Consider the following 18507-nt stretch of genomic DNA (forward strand, 5'->3'; position numbering starts at 1 on the left):
CCCTTTGATGCATCTTCAATAGCTGTAGTTATAAAATGGTATAAACATACAGCTGGGAGAAACTCTCCAGCCTGGCAGGGGAGCACTTGATGTGAGCTCTCTGCAAAGTGGGGTGTGGGTGGCAGAGTAGGTGGGGTGTAAAGTACAAGTAAAAAGAATCTTACCGGGAAACCTATTCTTCCCCATTCACCAAGAAGACCAGGGTTTCCTTTTGGGCCCGGTAATGCTGGTTGACCTATCGTGGAAGCAAAACAAGTTGTATCACCAATAAGGTTAACATTGCTAAAACTTTTCAAATTCTTGTTATTCTTAGTAATTAAAAAGATCCTTTTCAATAAAGAGACGCTCTGACACGGGCATGAGGTGTCGCTTACTAACATGTTAAACTTGGATAATTGCAATAAAAACTAAAGATGTTTCTCTCCATTATCTTTCATTTTTTCTGTGGGTAAAGGAACAGCTGGGGTCTTCTGGTTACATTCTCAAGTGTGAGTCGCACGACACTTGGCTTGTAGTTCTCAGTGGCTACATCCCATCATTTGTTGCTTTCTCAACTCCTATGCACCAATAATGAATAAAGTTGTCTCATCATTCACTTTTTCACTCTCCCATCTTCATCTTGCCATTCTCTCAATTCCACCATTTCATCCAGGAATTTTCAAATTCAAAAGATATGCAGGTTAGGGGGATTAGCCACGCTAAATTTCTCCTTCGTATTCTGAGATGTTCAGGTTAGGTGGGGTTACGGGGAGAGGGTTGGGTGCTCTTTCAGAGGGAAATGTGTTCCCAAAGGGGTGGGGAATTCCCATTGGGGGAGACCAAAGAGTCCTATGGGGTGGGGTGTTGCATGGTGGGGGAAAGTGTCCCATTGGGGTTGGTGGGGGGAGTCCCCTTGGGTTTGGAATTGTGGTGAGACTACCGTGGGTGTGGAGGAGGGGGGTGTGGGGGGGGGGGGGGGGAGAGTCAGTGAGGGCCTGTACAATAATAATAATTACCCAGAATCAATAAGTGGTTTTGATTCTTATGACTTTTTTGGGGTAACTTTTGATGTAACACAGTCAGAACCATCCGATGTTAGCGATTTAGATCACATTTTCAGATGGTCCCCAATGTAGGACAGTTGCGTATTGGAAGTTTATACTTATCAGATAATTGCCGTGCAGTTGTTACCTGGGAATCTCCGGGGGGGGGGGGGTGACTATATTCCCCCCAAATATACTTACCTGGAGCTCAGAGGTTATGGCCCGTTGTGTTAGAATGTTGCATAATATTGTTACCACCCCCTGGGCTAGTGCGTGGTCAATTCCAGCCCCATTTGATCCAGATTCGCAGCACAATTGAAATTGATAAATAATTCTTCGAAAAACACCCAAAGTCTTTGGTCCTTAGCTGTCCAATAACTACAGTCACCAGGTTTGTAAATTTAAACACAATTAATTTTATTAATAACAATAACTATGATTAAATATGCAGCAAATACAACAGGTAAACTATGATCTAACTCTTAACCCCCCCATTTAGACTTGCCCTAATCCTCTACACACACAAACAAGTTGGGCAAACAAACACTGAGAGGAAAAGAGGGATTCAAAAACAAGAAGTAAAAGGATAAGAATCTTTGTTTCAGATTGCTGTTTCTAGCACACCTTTCTTCAGTCCAGGCTTTCAGTTTGAGATTTCTATTTCCAATGTGTAATAATTTTCACTGTAGATACATTCAGCTCTCCACTGTTTCAGACATACTACAGCTATACAACCTTTCTGGAGGAAAAGAGGGTAGGAGACAGCAGGTCCTTTTCCTCTGAGTGCCTCCAACTGGACTCCAACTGTCTTCCCTGGCTCTCTGAAAACCATCCCACTCAGGTAGGATCCAATCATCGCCTGTTAGCGGGCAGAGTTCGGCTTTTTGGCCAATCATTGGCCAATAGCCAACCAATTGAACTGAGTCTCACCAGTCCCGCCGCAACCGGTCCACAGCAGACGCCATTTCCCTGGCCCCACACTCATCCCTAGACATCATCTCGACAACAAGGACTCCTACATCAGACTCCTGTTTATTGACTACAGCTCCGCCTTCAACACCATAATCCCATCCAAGCTCATATCAAAGCTCCAAAACCTGGCACTTGGCTCCCCACTCCGCAACTGGATCCTCAACTTTCTGACCCACAGACCACAATCAGTAAGAATGAACAATAACACCTCCTCCACAATAGTCCTCAAGGCTGCGTATTTAGCCCCTACTCAACTCCCTGTACACACACGACTGTGTGGCAAAATTTGGTTCCAACTCCATCTACAAATTTGCTGACGATACGACCATAGTGGGCCGGATCTCGAATAACGATGAGGCAGAATACAGGAGGGAGAGAGAGAACGTAGTGGTGTGGTGTAGAGACAACAATCTCTCCCTCAATGCCAGCAAAACTACAGAGCTGGTCATTGACTTCAGGAAGCAAAGTACTGTACACACCCCTGTCAGTATCAACGGGGCCGAGGTGGAGATGGTTAGCAGTTTCAAATTCCTAGGGGTGCACATCTCTAAAAATCTGTCCTGGTCCACCCACGTCGATGATACCACCAAGAAAGCACAACAGCGCCTATACTTCCTCAGGAAACTAAGGAAATTCGGCATGTCCACATTAACTCTTACCAACTCTTACAGATGCACTATAGAAAGCATCCTATCGGGCTGCATCACAGCCTGGTATGGCAACTGCTCGGCCCAGGACCGCAAGAAACATCAGAGAGTTGTGAACACAGCCCAGTCCATCACACAAACCTGCCTCCCATCCATTGACTCCATCTACACCTCCCGCTGCCTGGGGAAAGCGGGCAGCATAGTTAAAGACCCCTCCCACCCGGCTTACTCACTCTTCAAACTTCTTCCATCCGGCAGGAGATACAGCAGTCTGAGAACACACATGAACAGACTCAAAAACAGCTTCTTCCCCGATGTTACTCCTAAATGACTCCTAAATGACCCTCTTATGGACTGACCTCATTAACACTACACACCTGTATGCTTCATCCGATGCCGGTGCTTATGTAGTTATGTTGTATTGCCCTATTATGTATTTTCTTTTCTTCCCTTTTCTTCCCATGTACTTAATGATCTGTTGAGCTGCTCGCAGAAAAATACTGTTCACTGTAACTCGGTACACGTGACAATAAACAAATCCAATCCAATCCCTTGGGTGCCAAAGCCTCTGGGTTCTGCTGTCCAAATGTTAGTGCTCTCTTTTGTAACTTTTGAATTCCTCACTTCCCCTGCTCGACTTAAAGGTTTATGTCCATTAAGCATCTATGGATCAAAATGATTACAGCAAAAATAAAGAAAGTAGGAGGGGGGAGGGAATCAACAGGGTTGGCCCTTACAATATATAAAATAACAATATATTATGTATGTACAGGTATGAAACATATTAAACATCAACAGTAGTTTACCAGGTATTCCAGGAGTACCGGGTGGTCCAGGAGGACCAGGGTGTGAATTACCAACGCATGTTTTGCACAGGTCACCTTTAGCACCTGTAACAACAGAAATAACTCCATTTTAACTTACTAAAATCTTGTTTATTCACATAGAGTTAACATTGGGCCATAGTATATGAGCCAAGACAACAATTTGTTAAACACCACAGTTGTTACAAACTGCTGTATTAATTGATACAATATTCAGTCAACAAATGGAGCTGTTCATAACCTACAAAGAAAAGTAAAGCACAGGATCAGGCCCTTCAGCCCTCCAAGCCTGCACCGACCATGCTGCCCATCCAACCTAAAATCGTCTACACTTCCGGGGTCTGTATCCCTCTATTCCCATCCTATTCATGTATTTGTCAAGGAACCCCTTAAACATCACTATCGTCCCTGCTTCCACCATCTCCTCTGGCAGCGTGTTCCAGGCACCCACTACCCTCTGTATAAAAAACTTCCCTTGCATATCTCCTCTAAACTTTGCCCTTCAAACCTTAAATCTATGTCCACTAGAAATTGACTCCTCTACCCTGGAAAAATGCTTCTGACTATCCACTCTGTCCATGCCCCTCATAATTTTGTAGGCTTCTATCAGGTCACCCCGCAACCTCCGTCGTTCCAGTGATAACAATGTGGTAAATAATTACTGGATTCTGGTCCTTTATTCTTTCATCGGATGAGGGCGTCGCTAACAAGGCCAGCAACTGTTGCCCATCCTTAATTACCCTTGAACTGAGTGGCTTGTTAAACTTTTTAAGAGGGCAGTTAAGAGTCAACCACATCAAGGTGAGTCTGGAATCACATGTAGGCCACACTGGGGAAGGATGTCAGATTTCCTTATTTAAAGGGCATTAGTGGGCGGCACGGTAGCACATTGGGTAGCACTGTTGCTTCACAGCTCCAGGGTCCCAGGTTCGATTCCTGGCTTGAGTCACTGTCTGTGCAGAGTCTGCATGTTCTCCCTGTGTCTGCGTGGGTTTCCTCTGGATGCTCCAGTTTCCTTCCACAAGTCTCGAAAGTTGTGCTGTTAGGTGAATTAGATATTCTGAATTCTCCCTCATTGTACCCGAACAGGCGCCGGAATGTGGTGACTAGGGGCTTTTCACAGTAACTTAATTGCAGTGTTATTATAAGCCTACTTGTGACAATAAAGATTATTATTGTTATTAGTGAACCAGATGGGTTTTACACTAATCGATGATAGTTTCATGGTCACCATGACTGAGACTAACTTTCAATTCCAGGTTTGGACATTGGATATTCTCCTGGATAAGTATTGTATCCAAGAGGGCTCTGACATATTTTGTGACTCGCATGCTCTCTATTTTAAGGGAAGTTTTAAAACAATTTTAGTCCAAAGATGTGCTGGTTAGGTGGTTTGGCCAGGCTAAATTGCTCTTAGTGTCCAAAAAGGTTAGGTGGGGTTATGGGGACAGGGTGGAGTTGTGGTCTGAAGCAGGGTGCTCTTTCCAAGGGCCGGAGCAGACTTGGTGGGCCGGATAGCCTCTTCCTGCAATGTAAATTCTATGATTCTAGTACATTTTTCTTCCATAACGGGGTGATTTCAGATAAGGAGATGGTGTACAGTCCCCAACTTTCACAGTGCATAACACTTCCAGGTCAAGACTGTTTGGGATTTTCCAAAGGCCTTTGATAAGGAACAGCAGAGTTGACAACTGACTAAGTCACAGAATGCTGCGTCAGGGAATAAGAAAACAGAGATTAGGGGTGAAGGGTAGCCGGTCAGACTGGCAAAAGCTGGGAAGTGTTGTCCTACTGGGACCACTGTTGTTCACAATTCACAGTAATGATTGGGAATTGGAAGTACATTTTCTAAGATGACAAATTGTTGTGTGATCTGAGGAAGACTACAACAAAATATAAGAAAACATTGATAAACTTGTAGAATGTGTATCCAATTAGCAGATGAATTTAAATTGTCAGGAATGTGGGACGTTAACGAGATTAACAGTGAACTTGAGATCAAAACAAAACAACATAAGTGATAAGACTGGCAGGAATAATGAGATGCGATTTGTCCAGTAACAAGATTAGCAGGTGTCTAGGGACATTGAAGTGTGAATGGCAATATCAGAAAAATTGTTTACCAGAGAACAGTGGAGCTATACAAATTTATAAAGGCAAGGAATTTGAGAGTGGTAGACAGCAGAATCCACAGAGTGGGATATCAAAGAGACTGAACAGTATAACTGCTAGCACCTTCATTGGGGACAAAGGCTAGATCTCCATCCAACAGCAGAGAGGCCAGTTTCATCTGTGATCTGAGCCACAGAGGCCCGTTCCAGCTAACATTTATAGCCACAGCAGATTACAGATATTCTCTGTAAAATACCTAGTTTTATGCATTTGCTTAACAAAGAAAAGACATTTTCCCAGACTTGGTGACCTAAACAGTATTGTATGGTAACCATGAGCTGGATTTGACCTATAGAGTTACTAAAATTGGATGTTGCTTGGGAAAAGGGGTGTCTCGGAGAGTTCAGGGAACATGGGTATATTTTGGGAACAAGAGGTAACTTCAGATAACACGATGTGTTTAGTTATTCATATACTTAAGTGCCATAGCGTGTATTACCTTTTGTCATATGTTTTTCTTTTATTTTAATAAAAAATCTTTATTAATTGTTCATTCAATGACTGGACTGATTCCTCATTGGATGGTACATGGTTCCTCACTTTCTTCCAAACAAAAATACACCACTAAGAACCAGTGTTTCAAGCTATCCTTCCAAGGTTTTGAGAGACTCTCGTAGGTAACAACAGCAGGGTTATTCACACAGTATAAATAAGTATTATTTAAGTATTATAAATAAGTAGTATTAGTAAAGTTACACTTTGGTTAAAAGGGCGTCAGTGAACCAGATGGGTTTTATGACAATTTGAATGTTAAACCGCCACCCTCACCAATGTTAGCTTGTAATTTCAGATCTACTTAACTAACTGATTTTAAATTCCCTAGCTGCCATGATGAGATTTCAAATCATGGCCGGGATTCTCCGACCCCCTGCCGGGTCGGAGAATCGGCGGGGGTTGGCGTGAATCCCGCCCTCGCCGGCCGCCGACGTCTCCGGCACCGGAGATGGCGGGGGCGGGAATCGCGCCACGCCGGTCGGCGGGCTCCCCCCCCCCCCCCCGGCGATTCTCCGGCCTGCGATGGGCCGAAGTCCCGCTGCTGTAATGCCGGTCCCGCCGGCGTGAATTGAACCACCTCCCTTACCGGCGGGACCAGGCACGGCGATCTGGCTCCGGGTGGTGCCCCCACGGTGGCCTGGCCCGCGATTGGGCCCACCGATCCGCGGGCGGGCCTGTGCCATGGGGGCACTCTTTTACTACACGTCGGCCGTGTAGGTCTCCCCGATGGCCGACGCAGAGGTGACTCCCCTGTGCATGTGCGGGGATGACGTCAGCAGCCGCTGACGCTCCCGCGCATGTGTGGACTTCCGTCGGCCGGCAGAGTCCCTTCGGCCCCGGCTGCCGTGGCGCCAAAGGCCTTCCACGCCAGCCGGCGGGACGGCAACCACTCCGGCGTGGGCCTAGCCCCTAAAGGTGAGGGCTTGGCTCCTAAAGGTGCGGAGAAATCCGCACCTTTGGGGCGGCTTGACGCCAGAGTGGTTCATGCCACTCTATCCCGCCGGGACCCCCCCCGCCCCGCCGGGTAGGGGAGAATTCTGCCCCATATTCCAGGCCTCAGCAATATTGGTTCTGTAACATAATCACTATGCCACTATTCCTGTTACTTTTCTGATGATCTGAGCTGAACTCATGGGCTTTCCACATGCAGCAAAGAGCAAAGCCATTCTATCATTAGAATTAATTATTCAGTTTATCAAGGGCAGTTATGGATGGGCAGTTGTCAATTCTGGCTTTGCTTGTGAAAGCTATATCCCAGATCTAATTAATCAAGGACACAATTACCTAGAGTCTACAACATGTAGCGAGGCTATTTTGCCCATTGGCCCAAGCTGGTGTTTCTGTTCCACAAGTATTCAACATCTATAACATGCTGTGCATGATTGCCTAGAAGACGAAATATGGAAATTCTGTGCAGTTGGGAGATAACATAAACACTCATTACAGGTGTTACTCATTGTAAAAGCTGTATTTCCACATGTACAATTCTTGGATCTGGCTGCTGGCATCCACTGACTCCAATGGTGAATTGACCAGAGAAAGTTTTGGACTGTTGCTACAATGCTAGAAAATGTGAGATAAAACTAGCAAGAGGGGAGATGTGTCCTTTTCGAACAGCAACTTACTTCATGATACAAGAAAAATGTTCATGATACGTGAGAGTGGATTTCATAAGACCATAAGACATAGGAGCAGAATTAGGCCACTCAGCCCATTGGGTCTGCTCCGCCATTCAATCATGGCTGATATTTTCTCATCCCCATTCTCCTGCCTTCTCCCCATAACCCCTGATCCCCTTATTAATCAAGAATCTCAATTTAAGCCTGTAGATTTTGGGCATCAGAAGTGCTCAGCCTGGCATTGTGCTCTCTCCTCTGTCTTTTTCTTTTCCATAAATCAATAAACAAATGTTACTTGCTCACCTTTATATCCAGCTGGACCATGAAAACCAGCAAAGCCCCCTGGTCCAGGTGGCCCTCGAGGTCCTGGTTGACCATTTATACGGATTCTTTCACCTGAAAAAATTCAGGCAAAATGTTTAATTGCATCTATAGTTTTCCATAGAAGAATTTTATTTTTGATTCCCCTCTCTTGTTCTTCAAGACTGTTGCACCATGCATGGGTGATCTCTTCAGGCTTCAGTCTAATTTGTATCCCTTAAGTTACACTCTTGTCAGGGTTATAACAGGAGTATGCCAGCAGTGTTGTGGGTTTGTGGCCATCACGTGTGGGACAAGCAAAATACAAGGCAGGAATACACAGCATAGATTCCTTAGTGAAGAATTAGTTGGCATTCCTACAAAGGAAATCTTTTATTTAGTCATTCAAGGGATGTGTGTTTGGCCAGCAATTATTACCCATCCCTAATTCACCTTCAAAAGGTGGCGGTGAGCTGCCTTCTTGAACCGCTGCAGCTCATGTGCCGTAGGTACACCCAAGGTGCTGTTAGGGAGTGCCATGAGTTTGACCCAACAACAGTGTAGGAACAACGATATAGTTCCAAGTCAGTATGCTGAGCGACTTGGAGGGGAACTTCCAGGTCCTGATGTTCCCGTGTATCTGCTGCCCTTGTCCTTCTAGATGGTTGTGGTCATGATTTTGGAAGATGCTATGTCAGGAACCTTGGTGAGTTCCTTCAGTCCATCTTGCAGATGGTACACACTGCTGCGTCTATGTGTCGGTGGTGGAGGGAGTGAATGTTTGTGGATGGGGTGCCAATCAAGCGGGCTGCTTTGTTCTGGATGGTGTTGAGCTTCTTGAGTGTTGTTGGAGCTGCACTCATCCAGGCAAGTGGAGATTATTCCACCACACTGCTGATTTGTGCCTTGTCGATGGTGGACGGGCTTTGGGGAGTTGGGAGGCGAGTTACTCGCTGTAGTATTCCAAGACTCTTACCTGTAGCCACAGTATTTATATGGCTTGTTTCAGGTCAATGGTAACCCCCAAGATGTTGATAGTGGGGAATTCAGCGATTATAATGCCATTGAATGTCAAGGGCAATGGTTAGATCCTCTCTTGTTGGAGATGATCATTGCCTGGCACTTGTACAATGTGAATGTTACTTGCCACTTGTCAGCCCAAGCCTGGATATTGTCTAGGTCTTGCTGCATTTGGACATAAATTACTTCCATATCTGAGGAGTCATGAATAGTGCTGAACATTGGGCAGTCATCAGCGAACATCCCCACGTCTGACCTTATACATAGATACATAGAAGATAGGAGCAGGAGGAGGCCTTTTGGCCCTTCGAGCCTGCTCCGCCATCACGATCATGGCTGATCATCTAACTCAATATCCTAATCCTGCTTTCTCCCCATAGCCTTTGATCCCATTTTCCCCAAGTCCTGTATCCAGCCGCCTCTTGAATATATTCAAAGTTTTAGCATCAACTACTTTGTGTGGTAATGAATTCCACAGGCTCACCACTCTTTGTGTGAAGAAATGTCTCCTTATCTCTGTCCGAAATGGTTTACCCTGAATCTTCAGGCTGTGACCCCTGGTTCTGGACCCATCATTGTTAACATCTTCCCTGCATCTACCCTGTCTAGTCCTGTTAGAATTGTATGCGTCTCTTTGAGATCCCCCTCATTCTTCTGAACTCCAGCGAGAACAATCCCAACCTAGTCAATCTCTCCCCATATGACAGTCCCGCCATCCCTGGAATCAGTCTGGTAAACCTTTGCTGCACTCCGTCGAGAGCAAGAACATCCTTCCTCAGAGAAGGAGATCAAAACTGCATACAATACTCCAAGTGTGGCCTCACCAAGTCACTGTACAATTGCAGCAACACATCCCTGCTTCTCTACTCAAAGCCTCTTGCAATGAAGGCCAACATACCATTAGCCTTCTTTACTGCCTGTTGCACCTGCATGCTTACCTTCAGCGAATGGTGCACAAGGACACCGAGGTCCCGCTGCACACTCCCCTCTCCCAATTTACAACCATTCAGGTAGTAATCTGCCTTCCTGTTTTTGCTTCCAAAATGAATAACCTCTCACTTATCCAAATTATACTGCATCTGCCATTGGTTTGTCCACTCGCCCAACCTGTCCAGATCTTGCTGTAGGATCCCTGCATCCTCGTCACAATTCACCCTCCCACCTAATTTGGTATCATCTGCAAACTTTGAGATGTTACATTTTATTCCCTCATCCAAATCATTAATATATATTGTGAATAGCTGGGGTCCCAGCACCCATCCCTGTGGCACCCCACTGGTTACTGCCTGCCAATTTCAAAAGGACCCATTAATCCCTACTCTTTGTTTCCTCTCCGCCAACCAGTTTTCTATCCACCTCAATACATTTCCCCCAATCCCATGGGCTTTAATTTTGCACAATAATCTCTTATGTGGGACTTTGTCAAACACCTTCTGAAAGTCCAAATATACCACATCGACTGGCTCCCCCTTGTCAACTGTACTGATTACCTCTTCAAAGAATTCCAACAGATTTGTCAAGCATGATTTTCCCTTCATAAATCCATGTTGACTCTGACTGATCCTGCCACTGCTTTCTGAATGTTCCGCTATAAAGTCCTTGATAATGGATTCAAGCATTTTCCCACTACCGATGTTAGGCTTACTGGTCTATAATTCCCTGTTTTCTCTCTATCTCCCTTTTTGAATATCGGAGTGACGTGAGCTACCCTCCAATCTGCAGGGACAGTTCCAGAGTCTATAGAATCTTGGAAGATGACCACCAATGCATCCACTATTTCCAGAGCCACCTCCTTAAGCACTCTGGGATGCAGATGCTCAGGCCCTGGAGATTTATCCACCTTCAACCCCATCAGTTTTCCCAGCACCATTTCTCTACTAATGTTGATCTCCCTCAGTTCTTCCCTCTCACTAAACCTTTCATTCTTCAACATTTCTGGGATCTGATTTGTGTCCTCATTTGTGAAGACAGAATTCAATTGCTCAGCCATTTCTTTGTCCCTTATTGTGCATTCCCCTGTTTATGTCTGTAGTGGGCCTACATTTCTCTTTACCAATCTCTTTCTCTTCCGATATCTGTAGAAACTCTTAGTGTCAGTCTTTATGCTCACTGCAAGTTTCCTTTCGTCCTGTACGTCCCCCTTTGTCCTTCTTTGCTGAATTCTAAACCACTCCCAATCCTCAGACCTATTATTTTTCTTGGCCAATCTGTATGCTTCTTCCTTGTATCAGATACTATTTCTAATTTTCTTTGTAAGCCATGGATTGTCCCTCTTACCCCTTTTGCTTTTGTGCCAGACAGGAATGAACAGTTGCTGTAGTTCCTCCATGCGTTCCTTGAATGTTTGCCATTGTCTATCCACGGTCATCCCTTTAAGTAACGCTCCCCAATCTATCAAGGCCAACTCACGCCTCATAGCCTCATAGTTCCCTTTATTAAGATTCAACACCCTAGATTCCGAATCAACTACTTCACTCTCCATCTTGATAAAAAATTCTATCATGTTATGGTCGCTCATCCCCAAGGGGTCTCGTACAGCCAGATTGGCAATGATTCCCTTCTCATTACACAGTACCCAGTCTAAGATGGCCTGCTCTCTAGTTGGTTCCTCCACATACTGGTCAAGAAAACCATCCTGTATTCCTCCAGGAATTCCTCCTCTACGGCATTGTGGCTAATTTGATTTGCCCAATCTAAGTGAAGTTTAAAATCACCCATGATCACCGATATTCCTTTATTATATGCATCTCTAATTTCTTGTTTAATGCCATTCCCAACCTCACCAGTGCAGTTTGGGGGTCTATATATGACACCCACAAATGTTTTTTGTCCCTTGGCATTTCTCAACTCTACCCATACAGATTCCACATTGTCAGAGCTAATATCCTTTCTCACTATTGTGTTAATTTCCTCTTTAACCAGCAGTGCCACGCCACCACCTTTTCTTTAATGCCTGTCCTTCCTAAATACTGAAAACCATGGGACATTCAGTTCCCATCCCTGTTCACCCTGCAGCCATGTCTCCGCAATCCAAATTATATCATGCCCATTTATATCTATCTGCGCGATTAGTTCATCCACTTTATTGCGAATGCTCCGTGCATTAAGGCACAGAGCCTTTAAGTTTGTCTTTTTCACAATGCTTGTCTTGCTCCCAATATTTTTCTCTACTGCCCTGTTTGAATTTTGTCCTTGGTTTCTCCACCTCTCACTTTTCTACCTTTTGCTTTTGTCCTTGCTCCTTCTTTCTCTGACTCCTTGCGTAGGTTCCCATCTCCCTGGCATATTAGTTTAAACCCTCCCCAACCACTCTAGCAAATAGTCCACCAAGGACATCAGGACATTATGATAGAAAGGCCATTGATAAAGGAGCTGAAGATGGTTGGGCCTCGGGCACTACCCTGAGGAACACCTGCAGTGATGTCTTGGAACGGAGATGGTTGACTTCCAATCTCCACAACTTTGTGTTGGTTTAACTCCAACCAGTGGAAAGTTTCCCCCCTGATTCCCATTGACCCCAGTTTTGCTGGGGCTCCTTGATGCCATACTTGGTCAAATGCAGACTTGATGTCAAGGGCAGTCACTTTCACTTTGCCTCTTGAATTAAGTTCTATTGTCCATGTTTGGACCAAGGCTGTAATAAGGTAGCGAGCTGAGTGTCAGTGAATAGGTTATTGTGAAGCAAGTGCCGCTTGATAGCATTGTTGATGACCCCTCCATCACTTTTCTGATGATGGAGAGTAGACTGATGGAGCGGTAATTGGCCGGGTTGGATTTTTCCTGCTTTTTGTGTACAGGATACACCTGGGCAATTTTCCACTTTGCCGGGTAGATGCCAGTGTTGTAGCTGTACTGAAACAGCTTGGCTCAGGACACAACAAGTTCTGGAGCACAAGTCTTCAGTACTATTGCCGGGTTATTGTCAGGGCCTATAGCCTTTGCAGTATCCAATATCTTTCAGCTGTTACTTGATATCACATGGAGTGAATCGAATTGACTGAAGACTGACATCTGTGATGCTGAAGGCCTCTGGAGGCCGAGATGAATCATCCGCTCAGCACTTCTGGCTGAAGATTGTTGCGAATGCTTCAGCCTTGTCTTTTGCACTGTTATGCTGGGCTCCTCCATAATTGAGGATATTTGTGGAGCCTCTTCCTCCAGATGTTTGATTGTCCTTCACCATTCGTGACTGGATGTGGCAGGACCAATAGCAATGCCTCTTGTCATGATTACTACAGAGATTTGTAGAACTGGAACAACTGAAGAAAGGCATGTTCAAGCTCCAACATGTTGCAGAAGATCATTACATATAAACAACCTTTCAGTACACTAACACATTTTTGCCTTTGTAATGAAAAACTGGAACTAACAACTCGCTGCATTATAGCATTTATGAACTTGTTCAATATAAAATGAAAATGATGGTAAATATTGTACCTGGTGGACCCGCGGGACCTGGTGGGCCTTGGAATCCCGGAGTACCAGGAAGACCTGGAACACCTTCAGAAATCTTCCCAGGGTCACCTTTATCTCCCTTTGGACCTATTTTTCCAGGATGTCCAGGTTGACCATTGGGCCCACGTCCGGTGATTCCTAAAGAAAGTGGTAAAAGAATTGGGGATAGATGTCATGCTCAGTAAGGCACATCAGCAACATATTTTTAATCTACTAGACCTGGCACTGTGTTGCCTGCGGAATCCATCGTCTTCTGTGAAGCAGAGTCTGAATGCATGGGGTGCAATAATGCAAAGAAGCAAAGGCTGCACAACTGTGTGGATTACTTATTCCAGCAAGGTGAAATGGAAGGCATCTAACTGGAGATGGTAAAAAAAGGTAGATATCTTTGAGCAGTTAGTTCTATCTCGGCATAAATATAAACAACCTTGCTCAGCTGAAAGCCGACTGTTTCTGGCTTTTTGCACTAGTTCAGAGATATCCCAGTTATTCCTGTTCTGTGCTCCGATTTCAGAAAGATACTGGCTAAATTGGGGTTAATAAGACTCCTGCAGGAATCATTCAGACAAATATGCTCTTACCCAAAATACATAATTCCAAATATAAACATATCAAGAGATGCACTTGTGTGGCAGCATGTGGCAATTGACAGAGCTTAATGGGGCATGCCAGCATTTATTGCCCACTCTGATTATCTTTGATAAGCTGGTGGTGAGCCTTCTTCTTGAATCAATTGCAGTCCGTGTGGTGAAGGCACTCCCACAATACTATGAGGTAGGCAGTTCCTAGATTTTGACCCAGCGACCATGATATGCACAGGATGTAAACTCTCCAGTGAGGGGAAACAGCGTTGCAACATCCAGCCTATCAAGCCGTCGAAGAATGTTATGAATTTCAATTCTTTTAAACTTCAGCAGAGCAGCTATATTGTCTTTCGTAATCTAGTTTTGGAAGAGAACTGTATGTGTATAATGGCTCCATAAAACTTCATACCCCTGTGCATGACCTTTACTTTTTCTTTCACTAAATAACTTTTCTCCGTGTTTCTTCCTTAAAAGAGTGTTGTGGTTTAAATCCTTTGTAGTCAATACTAACTCAAATTCCAGATTTTGGTCTTGTGTAAATGGGATTGAGTTAGCATTTTTTGTAATTCTTACACGGCCAACATTTGTTGCCCATCTCGATTTGCTCTTGAACTGAGTGGTTTGCACAGCCATTTCAGAGGGCAGCTAAGAATCTATCACATTGCTATGGATCTGGGGTGACATGCAGGTCAGAACAGGCAAGGGTGACAAATTTCCCTTCCGAAAGGACATTTTGACAATCAATGATAGTTCCACTATCAGCGAGGCCGGCTTTCAATTCATATATTTTAAATTAATAATATTTAAATAAATTGAAATTCCATCACCTGCATTGATGAGATTTGAACCCATGTTCCTGAGCTTCTAGATCACTAATCAGGTAACATTACCACTACACCACTGTTGCTCTATAGTTTTAAAACCGAGTGAGTACAGGGTCTTACCTGGTTTTCCCCGTAAGCCTGGCCGACCATCAGCACCTGTAAAGTTAGAAATAAATGGATCATTTCATTTTGTAACGTATGACTTATGAAACAAGACCGTGGCGTTGAATTTCTGAATGAATATGAAACACTTGACAATATATTTTTATCAGACATAATTATTTGGCGATCTAAGCCTAGAGAGACTTGAATTCTTTCTGAAACATTCAGTGCCAGATACTTACTCTTGACCAACGTTCAAACTCTATCTTTGAGCACCAGCAAAGCTTTCTCATCAACTATAGATGTTACTTCAGCTTGACCACAGCTACATCACCATCTGGAGCTTTAGATGCAACTGTAAATAGTCTCAGATGTAACCTTGTCATTACTTAGGTATCCGTCTTGAAAGAGATTGATGGCTTGTTCTCTCATTTTTTTCCCCTTCCCCAATCTCTTTTGGCTTTGCATTTCCCTGTCACCTAACTTGGAAGGAACCAGTTTACATCTTTCCTGGCCTGACTTCTGCAATAGCCTGGCTGGAGGTTTGTGAAACCCATCAACATCCTGAGGTTACCACTGACCATAAACCTAACTGAACCAGCCATATAAAGGTTGTGGTACAAGGGCATATTAGAGGCTGGAAATTCTGTGGATGTACCTGCAGCATGTGGACTGTAGTGGTCCAGGAAGATGGCTCATGACCACCTTTTCAAGGGAAATTAGGGATGGGCAATAAGTGCTGGCCTAGCCAGCGATGCCCACATTCCATAAAGAATAAGAAAAAACATTTTGTTTCTAGTCACCCACTAGCAACTCAGCTTAGAGCATAGGAACTGATGAGACTTCTGAGCCTTTTCCACCATTCATTTAAATCATGGCTGATTGTATCTTAGCTTCATCCACTCATCTCAGTTCTGGAATGCTTAATTCCATTGTGTAGCAAAACTTTATCAATCTCAATTCTAACCTTTTCAATTGACTCTCCGCCTCAAGTATTTTGCTTGGGTGGAAGAGGATCAGCAACACATAAATGCATTTATGGTTCATCGGAAAAAGAATCTTGAAGCTTAATGAGATCAAACATTCAGTTGCAACTTGCTTTATATTTAAAATCAGATTGAGATATCTTCAGCACTGACATGCCATAGTCTGTGAAATAATTCCAATTCTCTTCCCTCACCTAGTGGTGCACTAATGCAGTCCTTTGTCTGTTTCCATAGTGAGTAATTCCTGGATCAGGTTGCTAGTCTGTCACCAGAGGCTTATAGCTTGAGGGATGCCACTCTGCATGAAGCATGGCTGGCCAGGACTCTCCCCACTCTGACCGCCAGCCATGGCTTAGCAGAAGGATTTGCAGGTTGACGCTCAACCTGTCTGACCGCGTTATGAACATACCTTCTTTAGCCACCAAGTCCTGGGGTGGGACTCGAACCTGGACCTCTGGCTCAGAGGCAGGAATGCGGCCCACAAGAACTCCCTGTTAATTAACTACAGACAAAACAACGTGGAAACTTGATGAGAACACGAGAAAGGATTTGACTGTATTTTGATCCAATTAATTGACTGCTTCGCCAAGGATGTATAGAGAGGAAGCAATATAGTTAGGAAAATGGAGGAAGATTTAATTTTGTGATAATTCATCAAGGCAAGTACAATGAAGAACAGCAAGAACATAAGCGCCCAAGAAATAGGAGCAGGAATGTACCATATGGCCCATTCAAAACAATAATGACTGCTCTTGGGCTTCAACTCCATTTTCCTGCCATTCTCCATATCCTTTAATTCCCTGAAAAACCAATGATCTGCCTATCACAGCTTTGTGGTAGTATGTATTGGGGGTCATGTGGGACTGGAAGCCCTAATGTCATTGGCTGACAGATCCCGAGTCCTGGTTGGCCGTTGACCTCAAGCTCCGCCCTGAAGGCGAAGTATAAGAAGCCGGTGCCTTCCCCCGCAGGCCAGTTTACTATCGGGCTGCTGGGGAACAGACACGCTTATTAAAGCCTCATCGACTTCACTCTATTCGTCTCACGGAGTCTTTGTGTGCTACAATTTATTAAGCGTGTCTGTTCCCCAGCAGCCCGATACCCTCTGTAAATAGTTGTAACAGGACGATACTGTCCAATACTGTACTACCATGTAACTGTTCTATCCTCCCAGGACCAGCCCTGTAAACCCTTACCACCATACGAAGCATCACCCCGCCGGGTTCATTTTGGACAAGGGGTGAATGTGGTAGTATGTATTGGGGGTCATGTGGGACTGGAAGCCCTAATGTCATTGGCTGACAGATCCCGGGTCCTGGTTGGCCGTTGACCTCAAGCTCCGCCCTGAAGGCGAAGTATAAGAAGCCGGTGCCTTCCCCCGCAGGCCAGTTTACTATCGGGCTGCTGGGGAACAGACACGCTTAATAAAGCCTCATCGACTTCACTCTATTCGTCTCACGGAGTCTTTGTGCGCTACAAGCTTTAAATGTGGTCAATGGTCAGATGAGTTGTACTGGTCGGATACAGACCAGGGAAAGGTAATGATCAATCACAAGCTATAGAATGCATTGCTTAGGAGGAGGATCAGTTTTAGACAATGGGAAGGCAATATGTGAAAATAGATACAAATCTTCTCCGTAATGAGAGAAGCTGCAGTAATTCATTTCTGACCTCTCCATGGTTCACAGCTGATAACCCAGAACTTCAAACCGTAGAAATAGAACAAATTAACCAATCATCACCTGGAAATCCTCGTTGGCCTTTAAGTCCTTTAGAACCTGGATAACCGAGAGGTCCTCTGGTACAGAGTCGAGTGTCTCCTTCACTCTGCTGCCAAAACATAAACGGCAATGCTTGGTTATCATAAACAAGATTATGCAGTGAAATTCTGTTGGATGCAATGACCAGGATTTCCACTGAATTAGTCCAGCTCCGAAGGATGATCCCAACAGATTGTAGCACAAATTTGCATAGTGGAGCCGCAATATCCTCTGGCCACTTCATGGTATTACTTCCTGAACTGACAGGAGATTGTCAGCCTGCATCCTGGCTGAAATATTTAAAGTGTATCTGATTCATGGATAGGTGCCATCGGACATATTTCCATCGATTTATGCTCAAACAATGCTGAATGCCAGGAATGTCAATGCATTTCAGTGACATGGGCTGGAGGGCAGGGAGGGAATTAAATTTTGAAGGCTGTTCAGAAACTTTAATTGATCTCTCCGAAAATTTATTTTGTAAACATTTGGTTGACTTGCCCCACAGGCTGCTTGCTCCTATATGCGAGTAGAAGCAGGTACCAGGCCGCAATGAGTTTCTCAACCCACCAGGTTGGGGGTTCCATGGCAGAGCTAGAAAATCCACTGGAAGCCCATCAAGAAACTGAAAATTTCCCTGATCCTCGAAAATTGGACAGCATCAGGGGCCAAACTTTAAACCTCTCGCTCTTCGAAAACTGTGATAGGATTCCAGCAAAGCAAAA

At 44.6% G+C, this 18507-nt stretch overlaps 1 protein-coding gene across 1 annotated transcript in view; it reads right to left on the minus strand.

Moving 5' to 3' along the window:
- The window catches only part of LOC140389019 (uncharacterized), a 142518-nt gene extending 124492 nt beyond the window's left edge, over positions 1-18026 (minus strand). The window contains exons 1-6 of the mRNA XM_072473186.1: positions 17765-18026; positions 15055-15090; positions 13509-13664; positions 8055-8147; positions 3448-3531; positions 165-235 (exon numbers count right to left, since the gene is read on the minus strand). Of these exons, the coding sequence (XP_072329287.1) occupies positions 165-235; positions 3448-3531; positions 8055-8147; positions 13509-13664; positions 15055-15090; positions 17765-18026 (702 nt within the window). The remainder of the gene's footprint in view (positions 1-164; positions 236-3447; positions 3532-8054; positions 8148-13508; positions 13665-15054; positions 15091-17764) is intronic.
- Positions 18027-18507: the final 481 nt, after the last annotated feature.

This window comes from Scyliorhinus torazame, chromosome 14 (genome assembly GCF_047496885.1).
Source record: "Scyliorhinus torazame isolate Kashiwa2021f chromosome 14, sScyTor2.1, whole genome shotgun sequence".
Classification (NCBI taxonomy): Eukaryota; Metazoa; Chordata; class Chondrichthyes; order Carcharhiniformes; family Scyliorhinidae; genus Scyliorhinus; species Scyliorhinus torazame.